Source organism: Rhipicephalus microplus, chromosome 10 (assembly GCF_043290135.1).
Source record: "Rhipicephalus microplus isolate Deutch F79 chromosome 10, USDA_Rmic, whole genome shotgun sequence".
Lineage (NCBI taxonomy): Eukaryota > Metazoa > Arthropoda > Arachnida > Ixodida > Ixodidae > Rhipicephalus > Rhipicephalus microplus.
In genome coordinates this window covers 2,847,354-2,862,683 of record NC_134709.1, presented here as the reverse complement: position 1 = coordinate 2,862,683, position 15,330 = coordinate 2,847,354, and the positions used below count along the sequence as shown (strand labels likewise).

Genomic DNA, 15,330 nt, shown 5'->3' with positions numbered 1-15,330 from the left:
GATGCATTTTGAGAACCTGAAAACACGTCGACGAAGTCTAAAACACACGTTGGCACCACCGGAAACTGCCGCTGTTCAGCAAGCATGGGCGCCGCCATAGCTCGATAGCGATAGCAATGAGACTGCCCTTCATGGAGGATGGCCCTGCTTTTGCCACTTGCTTGTTTTTGAGCCATAGAAAATCCGAAGCTGAAGCTCAGTTGCTCAGTTCATGGTTTCCTTCATGCAGCTGCTGCGTGCTACCGCGGAGCGATGCCTTTTCCGATTTCATGGCTTATGATTCTATTCGCGCTTGGCCAGTGTGGTACCTAATCACAGCAGCTGTTCCGCGAGATTTGGATTCTAAGAATGGCATAGAATAAGGCAAAAGTCATCGCTCCACGATAACATGCCTCCATCTCGGCGTTGTCGGATTCACTTTGACGGCGGACGGCTGCTGGTGTTAACGTCGTAATGCAACGGTTCGGTATGTTTACGAATGCGGTTGTAGGCATTATTTCAGTGGTTTTCACCATGGCCTCGCTTATGCATGACTGTGAATCGCATCGTGACGCTGCTGGGAAAGAATAGGAAGCAGCGGACATTTTTTAAATTTTAAGAGCAAACGTTCCTTTGTTTAGCTAATTCAGATCAGGTATATTTCTTTAGATTTCACTACAATAAAATTCTCGCTTCAACGAAATATCTTCCGCTCCCCGTGAGCTTAGTTTTTGTGGGGTTCGACTGTATAGCAATCGAATAATGTTTCCATGCATTAGCACCGAATAGTTCACACGACTTGTGCACGTCGAGTCATCACAGCACTAAGGTGGTTGATACGGTGTTCGGAACTTCGGCCATCTGGTGCAATGCAGGCTTTGATGCATTGCCATGTTTTGTTGAGCACATAGATTTTTGGCGCTCGAGATGATGTGGGCTGTAGAGTTGAAGGGAACATGGGCTGGGAAATCAAAATTGTGCTTTTATAGCTATTAAGTGAACCCTCACCATGATGAGGAGTCGAGGTATAGTATTGTTTGGATGGTTAAAAATCTGAGTACACCCATAGTTTTTGGGAAACTTTTCACAATGCCTTCAATACTTGTCTTCTTCCTGTGCAGGCAAAATGTTCCCAACGCGAGGGGACTTGCACATTGCTCCCTTCTCGGACACTGGCTTGTACATGGAGCAGCTCAACAAAGCCAATTTCTGGTCAGTGCCTTTTGGTCTATGTTTAGACTGAATAGGACATGCACACAAGCATGGACACTAGAAAGAAAAATGCAAACAACACAGGCATGTACTCGCAACTACGGTTTGTTGGAAGAAAGAGCATGTACACTGAGTGAAACCTCAATAACAAATTGAAGGAGGGGGGGGGGGGGGGACTTATTAGCAGTTCACTCTCGTTAATTCAAACTTGAAGGGACCCCTGAATTTTGTTTGAATTATCAGTAGTCAGATATGTGAATCTGGGCTAGATGACACCACACTTTATGGTTATGCATTGATTTTATAACATTTAAAATTTTTTTTAAGTTAACTGCGCTCAATGAACAAAAAGCAGAGGGGTCATTATTGGCCATTTACTGCTGATCACACCTTTTTAAGAAATTATGAACTGCCATTTGCTTCCTTGCAATATGTGCTTTCAGCGCAAACCTCTTTATACCAACTGAGAAGCATCACGGTTTACCTTGCGAGTGCTTCATTTAAAACATTTGTTTACTAGCAAAGCTTCTTTTCTCGAAGGCCTAAGGCACTTATTTGTCATTTTTAGGCTGTTAGGATTATATATGAAGACGTAAATTTTTAAAGAGTAGTGGGGAAGCAGCAGAAATCTTCCAGTATGGAACTGCAAAAAGCATGAGTTAACCAAATGATGAGTTTGAGTTGAGAGGCTTTCAAATACATTGAAAGTATAGAGGGCCAACCAGAAAACTGAATTTTGTTTGAATTAACCAAAAGTATAAAGTATCGGTTAGAGTTATTGCGAGTCTACTGTAAATGGATTTTAGAGATGAGCAAAGTCGCGCTAATCGCTGAGAAAAATGAGCAACTTTCAGAAACATCGCTACTACTTACCCGCTCTTCAGTGGCAGTTTCTTATCTTTCTTCTTGTGCAGGTTTAAAAGAGGAAAAAATAAACATATAAGAGACTCTAACCGGCTGGGTTTTGCCACACTGCCATTTTATTTAGCAGAGGAAAACTGCCTAATGCTCGTCTGCCTTGAGGTCGTACTCGGGCTTAGGAAGGCGTCTTCATGCAACTTGACACATCTCATCAGTCGATCTTCCCGCCGCTGCACTCAACCTTATTTCAAAGCAAGGACAGCAAATTTCTCGTCCTAGAAGATGTCGGCACGTCTCGAGGTGGTTTGATGACCTTTTCACAAAGTTTTTCACAGTCTGTGAAGGAATCTGTCTGCTTCTGGCAAACTGACGGCACGTGAAAACCCAGCGTGCGAAATAAAGTTGGCAATAGCCGCTGCCCAAGCTCCAAACTTGCTGCCAAGCGCTGCTGAGAAGGGGCACTGTTCCTAGCAGGTCGATTTCGCAGCCTTGGCCGTTTTCAAAGGACAACAAAATTCTGTGGAGAAGGCTTTTTCAGTAGATTTTTCAGGCCATTTGTATGACATCTTGGTCTATGGGCTGCAGCACAGACGTCATATTTGCAGGCAGAAACTTTATTGTCGCTACCTCCAAATTCTCTATTTTGCCGTGGCCTGGGCAGTTGTCGACAATGAACAGGACTTTTCTTCAGTTTTTTTTTTTTTGGCCATCTTGTTATCTATAGCGCGAGCATACTCTACGAAAAGAGTAGCAGTCATCAATGCTGCTCTATTCGTGCGATAGATAACGCCATTCGGCAGTCGTGCATTTCTGAGGCACCTAGGCTTAACTCTTTCATTACCATGCAAAATTTATTACTTTTGATATGTCTCGGAAACATCGTTTTTGCCGGTTCGAAAAGTACTGCAGCATGCATTGCAGCGTACCAAATTTGAGCAAAAAAAAATAGTTTGGGATGAATAAAAATGTGGAAAGTGTGTAATTTTTGGTTGCAATAAAAACATTATGCAATAAAAAAAACTATGTGCAAAAATATTCAAAACAAAGAAAATTCAGAATATACATTTTGAAAACAAATGACCCAGAAACAGTATAAAGAATAATAAATGTTGAACAAGAAGTTTTTATATGACAAAGACAAAGATAATCAGAACTGAGGTGCTGCTTCGTTGCTCGAGCCATGCGGTGAAGCATTGCCTGGTTTTTCGTGAAACACAAGTGAACTCTTACATTTTTACCACTAAATTTTCGTTTTGTTAGTATAAGAGCCTCCAGCTGTTTCAATATAGATGGATGTCCGTGATGGGAACAATCTCTCTATAAATCGGATGTCTAATGAACTTCCTTATTTCGTCTAGCGTGACCTCCTTCCATGAGCCACCTCACTCCGCTTAGATTGGCATTCCTATATAAGTGTCCAAGCATATTTCTTAGCATTTCGCACATCATATTGCTACATGCATGTATATTGATATTCTAGGGGGTGACTCGCATATGTGCTTAACGAGGAAGACGAAGAGTTGGCTCCGCTCGATCGCTGGTGAACCGGTCACGCCATTACCGCTGGTTTTGAATATATCTAAGCCCCAGCCTCGTCGTTACGGCGTATCTTCTTTTCCGTAACATATTTGGTGGAGGTGGAACGTTCACAGTCTTCACCACGAAGCTTTGCAGTGGCCGCACCGTTCAGTCTCCGGCTATGGCTACTAATGACAACAACCCGTCAGCGTCTCCATCTGTAGCTCCAGCCACTACATACCTGATGATGCACCCCCCCCCCCCCCCCCCCCCCGTGATCCCGGTGCATTCACCGCACAACCTGGGCTTGACGTTGACTACTGGCTCCGTATGCAGGAGCGTTTTAGCCAGACACACTGATGGGACCCTACCATGAAGCTCGCCAACGTAATATTTTACTTGTACGGCACCCCACGGGTCTGGTTCAACGCCAATGAGACCGAGCTCACCAGCTGAGATACCTTCAAGGAGCGACTGCGCGACATCTTTGGGGACCCATCCGGTCGCCAAATGGAGGCGCGGAAAGAACTCGCCACTTGTGTGCAGTCCTCAACAGAGTCGTATGTCTCGCACGTACAGGACGTGCTCGCGTTGTGCCAAAAAGTCGACGAGCAAATGACTGAGAGTGACAAGGTGGGCCACATACTCAAGGGCATCATGGGCGACGCCTTAAACTTGCTCGTCTACACTAATGTCACGACTGTAGATATGGCTATCAAGGAATGCGCCGCTTCAAAATGGCCAAAAGCCGCCGTGTCCTGCCTCAATTTACGCGGCTACCAAACACGGCTGTTACATCCACCTGCACCGATCTCGGTGCCGCATCACCTACGCAGGACAGCGTGACACGAACAGTTCGACGGGACCTTAAGGCGTCAAGTTGGGCACCATTACCTCCACATCCGCACGACCATGGCGCCACACAAACACCTCCGGCGGTCTCTGTTATTCAAGCCGTCGTGAGGCAGGAAATTTCAAATCTCGGTTTTCCACTGGCCTGCTCTGTCTCCCGACCCATCTCCAGACCAATGACAACAAATGCACGACACCATGACTTACATTTTATTCCGTGATCCCGCAATCCAGCGGAATGGAAAACTGCGGACAACAAGCCGATCTGCTTCCGCTGCCTCTGAGTTGGCCATATCTCCCGCTACTGCCGCAGCACTTGGACGCCCTCACACTGGAGCCATTTTACTTCTTCTCGCCCATACGAGGACTCCTGTCGGTATTCACCCAGTCGTGTGTACCCTTTTTCTGACGCTCCTTACAGCCGCTCCACCGCTCGTTCGCCGTCACCTCAACGCCGTCGTTCCCCATCGGTATTTTTTTGATGCCGTTAGTTGATACCGGAGCTCAAGTGTCCATAATGAGTGCTCATCTGTGTCGCCTGCTCAAAAAAGTCCTCACGCCTGCAGCAACTAAAGCCCTCCGTGTCGCTGATGGTGGAACTGTGGTCATCACTGGAATGTGTACCGCTCGTGTTAGTATTGCCGGCCGCCATGTCCTCGTATTATTTACGGTGCTTGAAAATTGCCCGCACGACCTAATCTTCGGCATGGACCGCCTATCGAAGCATTCTGCCCTGATAGATTGTGCTGCTGGTACTCTCTGCCTAGAACTTCCTCTTCTCCCGGATTCTCACCCTGAACTCCCAAACAGCCTGTGCACCACTGACTTCTTCCGGATACTGCCTAAAGCTCTCACATTCGCCGAATCTGCAACACCCTCCCCTGTGCTCGACGGTGATTACATCGTGGCGCCGATTACTGATGTTCTCCTGGTGCGTCACATTACTGTCCCACACTCCGTTGTAACCATGGCCTCTAACCGAACATATTTACCTGTTGTCAATTTCGGTTTCATAAAAGAAGTGCTACCTCAAGGAATCTTGGTCGCCACGATAAGACCCTTAATCGACGACCGCGTCACCTGTTTTACGGCAGACGTATTTCCCGAGCATCCACATCACTCGCAGGATGCCACGTACCTCGATGCGACGTTACGCTCCATAATCGCCCCGGACCTCAAACCTGAGAAGTGAAGCACGCTATGCCGCTTTCTGGCTTCATACCGCGACATATTCGACATCGACAGCCGTCCACGAGTGGCCAGACTTCACTCGTCAAGCACCGCGTTAACACAGGTGATTCTCATCCCATTCATCAGCGACCATACCGGGTGTCTGCCACTGAGCGCAAAGTTTTCAGCAAGAAGTCACCAAGATGTTTGCCAAAGGAATTATTGAACCCTGTTCGAGCCCTTGGGCGTCCCCCATTGTGCTCGTTAAAAAGAAAGATGGCACGTGGCGCTTCTGCGTGGATTACCGTCATCTGAATAGAATCACGAAAAAGTATGTTTACCCTTTACCCTGCATCAATGACGCTCTCGATTGTCTCCACGGCGCCCGATACTTTTCTACAATAGACCTTTGTTTCGGCTACTGGCAGATTGTTGTCGACAAAAAAGACCAAGAGAAGACTGCATTTGTGACTTCAGGCGACCTATATCAGTTCAAGGTTATGCCGTTTGGGCTATGCAACGCCCCAGTCACGTTCGAGCCCATGAAGGACTCTCTGCTACAAGGGTTCAAATGGTCAACATGTCTTTGTTATCTCGGCGATGTCGTATATTCCCCAACACTTGAGACCCACCTTCAGCGTTTGTCAGCTATTCTCGACATATTCCGCACTGCAGGCCTTCAAATAAACTCGTCGAAGTGCCGCTTCGGACGCCGGCAAATTACAGTGTTGGGCCACCTTGTCGACACCTCCGGTGTGCAGCCGGACCCTGAGAAAATTCGTGCCGGGCCGCCAAGCTCGGCTTGACGGTCCCTACGTGGGATTAGCCAGGTGGCGCGAGGTCTCCCCTGCATATTCTCAGGACCAAAATATAGTTTTAATCAATCAATCAATCAGTCACCAGTTTTCTTGTACCCCAGTCAACCAAAGACGTCCGGAGTTTTGTAGGACTTTACTCCTATTTTAGAAGGTTTGAGAAAGATTTCGCAACCATCGCTTGACCCCTTACACAGCTTCTGAAAAAAGACTTCACATTTACGTGGCGCACCGATCAAGCTGCTGCTTTTTCTCACCTAATCATGCTACTGACGACTCCACCCATTTTGGCTCACTTTGACCCATTCGCTCCGACGGAAGTTCAAACCGATGCTAGTGGTCACGTAATCGGAGCTGTGTTATACCTGTGTCACACGGGCGCACAAAAAGTCTTTCAAGTAAGCGGTCTTTTACGAAGTTGAAAGACTTTTAACAAAGAGGTGTTTGCGGCGCAGACACACGGCAGCAACAATCTCCTTTTAGTGTTTTCGTTCGAAGACGCTAGCGAAAGCGTGGCGCTAGCAGTTAAGGGGGGATGCTACACCTTCCAAAAACTCTTTTATTTTTGCGAGTACCTCAGTCAAATTTGGAGAGCCTATGTAGATTTTACTGCTGATTTCAAAAATCTAATTCTTTTTTTGCTGTGACAATTAGTTTTAAAGATATAATAAACTGCGACTTTTTCAATTAAGACCTAATTAGATAATTAACTGTAACTTTGATATTGATGTGCAACCTATAGAACCAATTCGGTATGTTCACAGTGTGCAATAAAGTATAAATCATTGTTCTGGGCTATTTCGAAGCAAAGTTGTGGGATGTTGAATATGACATGAAAAATTTCCCCATCTACACTTGAAACAAAAGATCCATTTAGAGAATTTTCTCCAAAAATTATTACAATAAAACTTACTTTACGACACATCCCCTGCATTTATCTTCGAAACAAAAAAGAAATCGTAATGATAACCCAGATAGAACAAGAGATATTGCTCTGGCATAATGGGAAGCACATGAAAATTGTCGTTTTGAGAAATCGAGAAAAAACGTGGGCACACATTTTTATTGCAGAAGATGCAACAAGACAACCTCAAAACGCACCAGAAGCATAGTCTGAATGCATTCTGTGCTCATGCCTCCTCTTCACTAGCTTCCGGAGTTCCAATGAGGCTGTTCTTTTCTTGTTGGAGACAATGCTGCGACGGTGGTCTTTTTCTCTCGCTCTCCTGGCACCAGTACTTGTCGCATTCATGTCCATTTCACCTAAGATTGCCGTTGCAGAATTCAAATTGCCCGTGTTGAAGCGCAGCACTGCTTCTGCAACAGCTGCTTCAACAGCGAACAGGGACGCATGGTGCTCCTTGGGGGCCAAACTCCAGATTACCGAATGTAGGCTCTCGTTGGAGTTCTGCGTTTTGCCGCGTTCGCACCTCTGAAGCAGGGCTCTTTCCGAAAGCCGGGTATAAACCGGTAGTAATGCCTCTGCCACGTCTTTCGGTAGATTGTAGGCATGCCTGGGGTCGGGCTCACCCTTTGCTTTTGCGGCATTGTGCCGACACCATGAAGTTTCACCAGCTGGGCACAGACTGTGGTCCGAGCATTCATCAGTGGAGGTGACGTGGCGGTATGTGGCCATCACAGCCTTTTGCATCTCGCCCACGTCACCTTCATGCGATTTCAGAGCCCGGCCATAATATGTGCTCAGCCTGGTGATCAGCTCACCTGTGAGCCTGCCTTTCCCACCAAGGCCTCTTTTCCCATCGCACTTTTGTTTCTGCACCAGGTTTCTCAATGCGGTGCCCATCCGTTTCTGTACATGATTAATACAGTCTTCCTTCTGCACGTCAATGTAACCATACACCTTGGCGTCTTGTATGGCGCAAAATGTCCTAGAGTCTCCATCAGACAGCATAGTTGTGTAGCGCAGGCCATGGCGTTCAAGTGACCTCTGAAATAGAATTAGAGCCGCCTCCACTTCCATTTGCCCCGCTTTGCTGTTTGTATTTTTTTGGCATTTGTGGTTAGCCTTCCATTCTTGATAGCCCTCACTACTAGGCTTTGGGCCCACCTCGCAGCCTAGGCAAAAGTTGGAAAGAACGACGTAGTCCAACACGTAGCCACTAAATAGTTCGATAACTGTGCCCACGCCGATGTGGGAAGAATGGCCTCGCGTCTTCCACGTGCCGTCGTAGCTAACGGCAATATTGCCCCGGTGGCCGAAGCACAAGTCATCATAAATTGTTCTAACCTTTTCCGCACATTCGCTCATAGCGGACATTCGCTCATAGCGAGCGGCGTTGCAGCGGGTGCCAGCGTGTTCTTCAAATGCCGCTGAAACGTCTTGTGGTGCATACCGCGGTGTGAGATGCCCATTGTTGCGAAAATATCATTCATTTTCGTTTGGCCGTTGCCGGTAGCCACCATCGCCCTCGAAGCGAGAAGATTTACTTCAAACGGATTGCACGTTTTCGTGCCGTTCGCGCGGGGCGAAGTCCATTCATTCGCGATCTCGCCGCACCTTTCACACTGCACTAGCACTTTCACGGCAAGTCCGTAGTCCCGATCCCCTCTGACGATCGTAGCCGGTCCGTGGCAGGCTTTGCAACACAAGGCACCCATTATCGCGTTTAGGATATCTAGATGCATAAGCAGATAAGGAGCAGCGTGGTCCGAGTCCTGTGCGGTTGCCTCGCTACAACTCGCGGTGAAAAAGTCAATTTTCCGTGCAGTTGCTGGCGCCGATGAAAGCCGGTCGAGCGTCGCTTTCTCCCGGGCATGATTTTCTTCAACTTCGGCGTTTGTCACCACCTTGGCGTCGATTCGTAGTCGTCCGGAGTTCGCTTCACCGTCATCGTCGTCGGAGGCAACGCGCTCGGTCGCACCATCGCTGAACGGCCGCGGAGCGTCGACACATCGTTCGTCGGAGTCAACCAAGGGCGTTGATGACTTCGTAGACTTTCTCCCACGACCTTTGCGTTTCCTGCGACCAAATGCGTGCACGGTCCGATACTTTTTTGCGTTTCCAGGCATGGCGATACGATCAGAAGCTTCAGAGTGCTCTGCCGATTTCGAGGCGTCACAGCGGTAACCCTTTCAAAATGGTGTCGGGTCGCGTATGCAGGCGCAAGCCGCGAGCTTCCAGCCAACCGGAAAGCGCCATTTCAGTCACGTGCGCCGTTTAGCCAATGGCAGTGAGCGCGGCTCTTCGTCTTTGAGGCCCCGTTTTTCGAGCCGGGGAAACGCTCAATGTTGCTTACTGAATAAAAAAAAACAGCTGAAAACGCGTTCTTTCAAACAAGACCAAAATGGCGCCGATCGAGCGCGTAGTTCCCGCGTATCGTAGAGCCGAAACCTGCGCTATTCGCCCTCAATTTAAAGGGCAGGACGCCCGTTTTCGGTTTTTTAAAGTTGAATAACGATAAAAGTTGATGGTATTTGGCTATGAAATTTTGTAAATAGGTGCGCAATGATGTCGGGAACGCGAAAAGAAGGTCCGCGATAACTCGATTTTTTGGCTGATTTTCGGTCCCGAAGTGCCGCGTCCCCCCTTAAAAGAGAAGCAATGAAAATTAAACGATGTATCACGATGTACAAATCAAAGACTTGTTGCACTGCTCGTTTCTTCAAATAAATTTAAGAATAAGAGATGAAGAAACACCAATGTGAATGTTTTTTGCACTAGATAAGGAAGCATTTCCATAACTAGCGACGTGCACAAGTCCGTCTGGCACCACTGTGCTTTTATTTACCGTATTTGTTTTTCGCTGCTCTCGACTGCTCTCGACACGTTATGGGCGACCGTACGGGAGAAAAAGCGAGGATCGCAAGCCTCACGGGCCTTCCTTCTCGCTCTGGAAAGCGAGGCAGACGCTGCAAAAGCCGCCAAGGAGAGGATAAAGCAGCGCAAGACCGAGCGTCACCACGTGATATTGCCGACGCGTTGTAGCTGCTTACGAGAGTAGAAAAGGAAATAACCATTAAAAGAGTTCATTACACCTTCTGCAGGATATGAAATGTGTTTTTACAAAGAGTTTTGGTGACAGAAAAATAAGCATTCGCTCTTTTTTTCCCACCACTCGAAAATTGCTGGCGCCCACTGGTTTCGAGGCTACTCATTCGGAGCCGTAAAAAAGATCGACGAACGCCGTTTACGAAAAAGACCGCTTCTGAAAAGGAGTTCGCTCTGTGCCGTGTGTTTGCTGTCAGGAACTCCTTTTCCGAAAAAGACCGCTTACTTAAAAGACTTTTAAGTGCCCGTGTGACAGGGGTATTAGCCCTACGCCAACTGGGACACGACCGACTTGTCGCCTACGCAAGCCGCCTCCTCACAGCTGCTGAGCACAACTATTCCATTACGGAGTGTGAATGTCTTGCTCTTGTTTGGGCAGTCTCAAAGTTCCGCCCATATTTATCTGGCACTAATTTCTCTGTGATAACTGACCATGCGTTATGTCGGCTTACGTCACTGAAGGATCCTACTGGCTGGCTCGAGTGCTGGGCTCTGCGACTCCAAGAGTATACCTACACGGTGACGTACAAGTCCGGACGCCTACATCAGGACGCAGACTGCCTGTCCCGCTACCCTGTCGCTGAGTCGAGCACTATGCCTGACACCGACACCGGGCCTTGCGTCTTTTCCCTTTCGCAAATGACATGCATCGGTGACGAGCAGCGCCATCATGCGTCCTTGCGTGCTATCATTGAGCGCCTCGAATCACCGTCTTCCAGTCAGTCCCATCGCTCATTCGTTCTCCACGATGGTGTATTATATCGCCAAAGTTCTGAGCCGGGTGAACCAGCTCTGCTGCTTGTCATTCCGAAACACCTTCGCTGGAAAGTTGTAAATGAACTTCATGACCTTCCGACTGCTGGTCACCTTGGTGTGTCAAGCACTTATGACCGAATACGCCGACGCTTCTTTTGTCCAGGGCTTGCACGCTCATTCAGAGGATACATTGCGGCTTGTGAGAAATGTCAGCGCTGCAAAATACATCGACACTTCCCGCCGGACGCCTTCAACCACTTGATATTCCGTCAGAACCGTTCTTCCGCGTTGGCTTGGATCTACTTGGCCCTTTCTCCTTGTCTTCCTCGGGTAACAAGTGGATAGCCGTGGCCTCCGACTACGCCACGAGTTATGCCATCACACGAGTTTTTTCAACAAGCTGCGCCATAGATGTCGCCGACTTCCTCCTCAAGGACGTGATTTTGCAACACGGAGCCCCACGGCAGCTGCTTACAGACCGTGGCCGCACCTTTTTGTCGAAGGTCATAGCCGACATCTTGCAGTCCGGTAAAACGGGACAGAAGCTGACTACGTCATACCACCCGCAAACCAATGGACTCACGGATCGTCTAAATCGAACTCTTACAGACATGCTCGCTAAGTATGTTTTTTCAAACCACACCGACTGGGATCTCGTGTTGCCGTACGTCACTTTCGCCTACAGTTCTTCGCGCCATGACACTGCCGGTTACTCCATTTTTTTCTGCTGTTTGGCCGAGAATTAACATTGCCTCTAGACACCGTCATACCATCCCCTGGAGTACTGACCAGTGAATATGCCATGGACGCTATCACTCAGGCCGCTCACGCACGCGAAGTCACCCGTACTCGCCTTCTGACCTCTCAAGAGAAGCAACGGCACTTGTATGACCAACGACACCGCGACGTACACTTTCCGCTCGGTTCTTTGGTCCTGCTCTGGTGTCCGACCCGTTAAGTTGGCTTGTCAGAAAAACTGCTTACTCGCTACACAGGCCCATACCGACCCCTTCGTGTGGTTACTCCTGTAACATGAAATTGGTCCTGCCACCCCGTCACCTTCATGTGCCCAACGGGCTACCGATATTGTACATGCTGCGCGCTTGAAGCCCTATAACTCTCCTAGTGACGTTGACATTTAGATGCGCCGAGACTGCGCTTGCGCCGCTGGGGGTTATGCTACATGCATGTATATTGATATTCCAGGGGGCGACGCGCGTGTGTCTGACGAGGAAGACGAAGAGTTGGCTCTGCTCGATCGCTGATGAACCGGTCACGCCGTTACCGCTGGTTTTGAATATATCTAATCTCCAGCCTGGTCGTTACGGCGTCTCTTCTTTTCCGTAACAATATTACAAAAAAAAAAAATACAGTACCGCACTCAGTTCTAAAACGTTTTGCACTACTCTGTAGTTAAACCTGGATGTGCTTTGGAAACCCATACCTGCCAAGCCTCCTGGATTGGCCGGAAGACTCCCAAATTTTTACTGCCTTTCCTGGTTGTACAGTTGTCATGAAAATCTTTTGGAAATCGAAATTTATGTGCGGGAGCGGGCCGCAGTGACAAAAAAGCAGTTCAATCCACTCCCGGCTTTTCCAACCTATTCTATTTTATTATGAATGAGTTTAAGAGGCGTTCATGTAAACGTACAGTATAATCTCAGTGATGTGAAACCACGGCAGATACGAATTCTTGAAATTCCTTAGCCAAATTTTAATATGCTCATTGGGCCTCAATTCGAATGTTCCGGAATACATTTCCTAATCACGGCGGGTAATACAAACTTTAGTACGGAAACCATCGAACGAAGGCAGAGAGCAGCGTACTCGAAGCTTCAAAAGTATGCCTGTGACCGGCGCACGCACTGTCTTCTACAGTGGGTGCGATTGTCATTGCCACAACCGCCAAGGACGAAACCGCAGTCGCTCTTGACACGATTATGTATGGTGACATAATTATGTCTTTTGTCTGTTTGTCCACTCGTAACGGTACTTCAAACGGCACCAAAGTGTCCAAACGTTACTCCAAATGGCCGACCCAATCCGCAGCGCCCACCAATATTGCTCAAGGTTCAGCGTTTATACTAGTGCGATTATCAATTAAAAGCAATTATTGCGCATATCCTAGGTACTATAACAACACGTCAATATTATGTATGTGGCCCCGCCGCGGTGGTCTAGTGGCTAAGGTACTCGGCTGCTGACCCGCAGGTCGCGGGTTCGATTCCCGGCTGCGGCGGCTGCATTTCCGATGGAGGCGGAAATGTTGTAGGCCCGTGTGCTCAGATTTGGGCGCACGTTAAAGAACCTCAGGTGGTCAAAATTTCCGGAGCCCTCCACTACGGCGTCTCTCATAATCATATGGTGGTTTTGGGACGTTAAACCCCACAAATCAATCAAATCACTATTATGTATGTGTATTTTTTACTAGAAAATGCATGCATAAGTAATTTTAAGGGTCGTAGCCTTTATAACGCTGCGCTGGCCATGCAACGCTTGCACAAAACTGCAAGTGTTTCCAACGTTTTCCTAAGACGACGCGGTGGTGGCACCTACCCGGTGCCTTGCGTTCTACATCTTATGACCTCAGAGACGGGCGCGCATGGTGCGCGCCCCGTTTTCCAGGATAACTGCCAGATAACGCTCAAGTCTCACGTGTGACAGGACTTGATGCGCTCGTTCGCCTCCGCTGCACGCTCGAGGCACTCCAATGCAGTGCCTTCAGAATACCATTCACCAATTTTCTTGCGCAGAACATCAAAGAAACGTTTTGTTCACTCTCCAGACGCATGACTATCGTCTTTCGACGACATTTGCGGTGTAGCATGCAGATAAGGGGCCAATTTTTTTCTTTGAGTGTTCATGTATATAGATACGTGTACATATACAGTGAAGCATGTATATAGATACGTGTACATATACAGTGAAGGACTGCGGCGGTGGCAATGGCAAAAAAACAGCCTGGACTGTCCATATAATCGCTATTGCAATAAAAAGGGACTAGACGCGTTTTGGCGTTCCTGTCAAAAGAATCTAGTAGTCAGCAAAGCTTTGACCCGCGCTTTTGCGGCAGCCAGCTGCGCCGTCTCTTCCGTTCACGTGTCTCAGGCAAGCAGATCCCAGGAAGACACACGCGTGTTTTTTATGACCGAAATAGATTCTTCTAGTTGTGTTGATCCTTTGAGACTGTCACCTTAGTGAAAAACTCTACCCTCGTGTGTTTGGCCACTCCTAGCCACTATAAGACCGCAATGCTGATGTTGGTGCTTGCAATTGAAACCCCCCTCCCACCCCCTTTTGGTTTTCCGCAATGTTTTGTTTGTGCTTGTTATTTTTGTTTTGTGCCGCGCACCCCTGCACCCCTCCGTTGCGGAAATCTCCCGGATTCAGAATCCTTGAACTTGGCAGGTATGGAAACCTTCTTGTCGTTAGGAGAAGCTCTACAGCTGGTGCCAGCACATCGCAACCCAGGGAAGTGGGAACCTCGCAGGTAACCAGACTAGCAATAAGATTCTGAACAAAGGCCAGCAGCTACGCACTTGCGGCGGAGGAGACAACTTGAGGCCGTAAACAAAAGAAACCCATGGACGGCTATGGATGTCTCAGGCTTTGAGCTCGTCCTCACTCAGTTAAGGTGCAGTTTCAAGAAAGTTTCGAGCAGCACATGTGTTTTGCGGCGCTGGTGCACACTTATGCGTGCGTGACGACTGCGTCATAGGCGTGACTAGTGACACTAGATGCTACCCTATGTCTGATACGAGAAAAGCCAAAGCTGCTGGAAACTGGCTGAGAAGGCCATCTCGACACTTTAAACATGTGGTGGAACATCGGAAACATCGGAACATCGGAAAACCAGCTTCCACTGGCTGGACAAGCTCTTCTGAAATCCATCCAACACCTTGTGCTTGTTTTTCAGCACTATCGAAAGCACGAACAAAGGGATGCCGAATTCCTGCGCGATGCTCTCTTTCGTTTGGCCTCCTTTCTCCACTTCCCTAATTAAGGCAACTTTTTTTTTCTAGCGTTAGCAGTGACTTGCACTGCTTTGATGCCATGCTTGCCTCGCTCACTTAGATGAGTTGGCGCTCCTATTAGTCACGGAAAAATCCCTCTCGTTTGGTTTGCGCAGATGAACGAAAATCACACCTCGGGGAAAAT

The 15,330-nt window shown here is 48.1% G+C and overlaps 1 protein-coding gene across 5 annotated transcripts in view; it reads left to right on the top strand.

The window, feature by feature from the left end:
• Window positions 1-15,330, top strand: part of Art4 (arginine methyltransferase 4) — a 151,920-nt gene that overhangs the window by 74,098 nt on the left and 62,492 nt on the right. For all 5 annotated transcript variants that reach the window (XM_037432458.2, XM_075874869.1, XM_075874868.1 and 2 more), the window contains exon 7: window positions 1,101-1,191. In XM_037432458.2, the coding sequence (XP_037288355.1) occupies window positions 1,101-1,191 (91 nt within the window). The remainder of the gene's footprint in view (window positions 1-1,100; window positions 1,192-15,330) is intronic.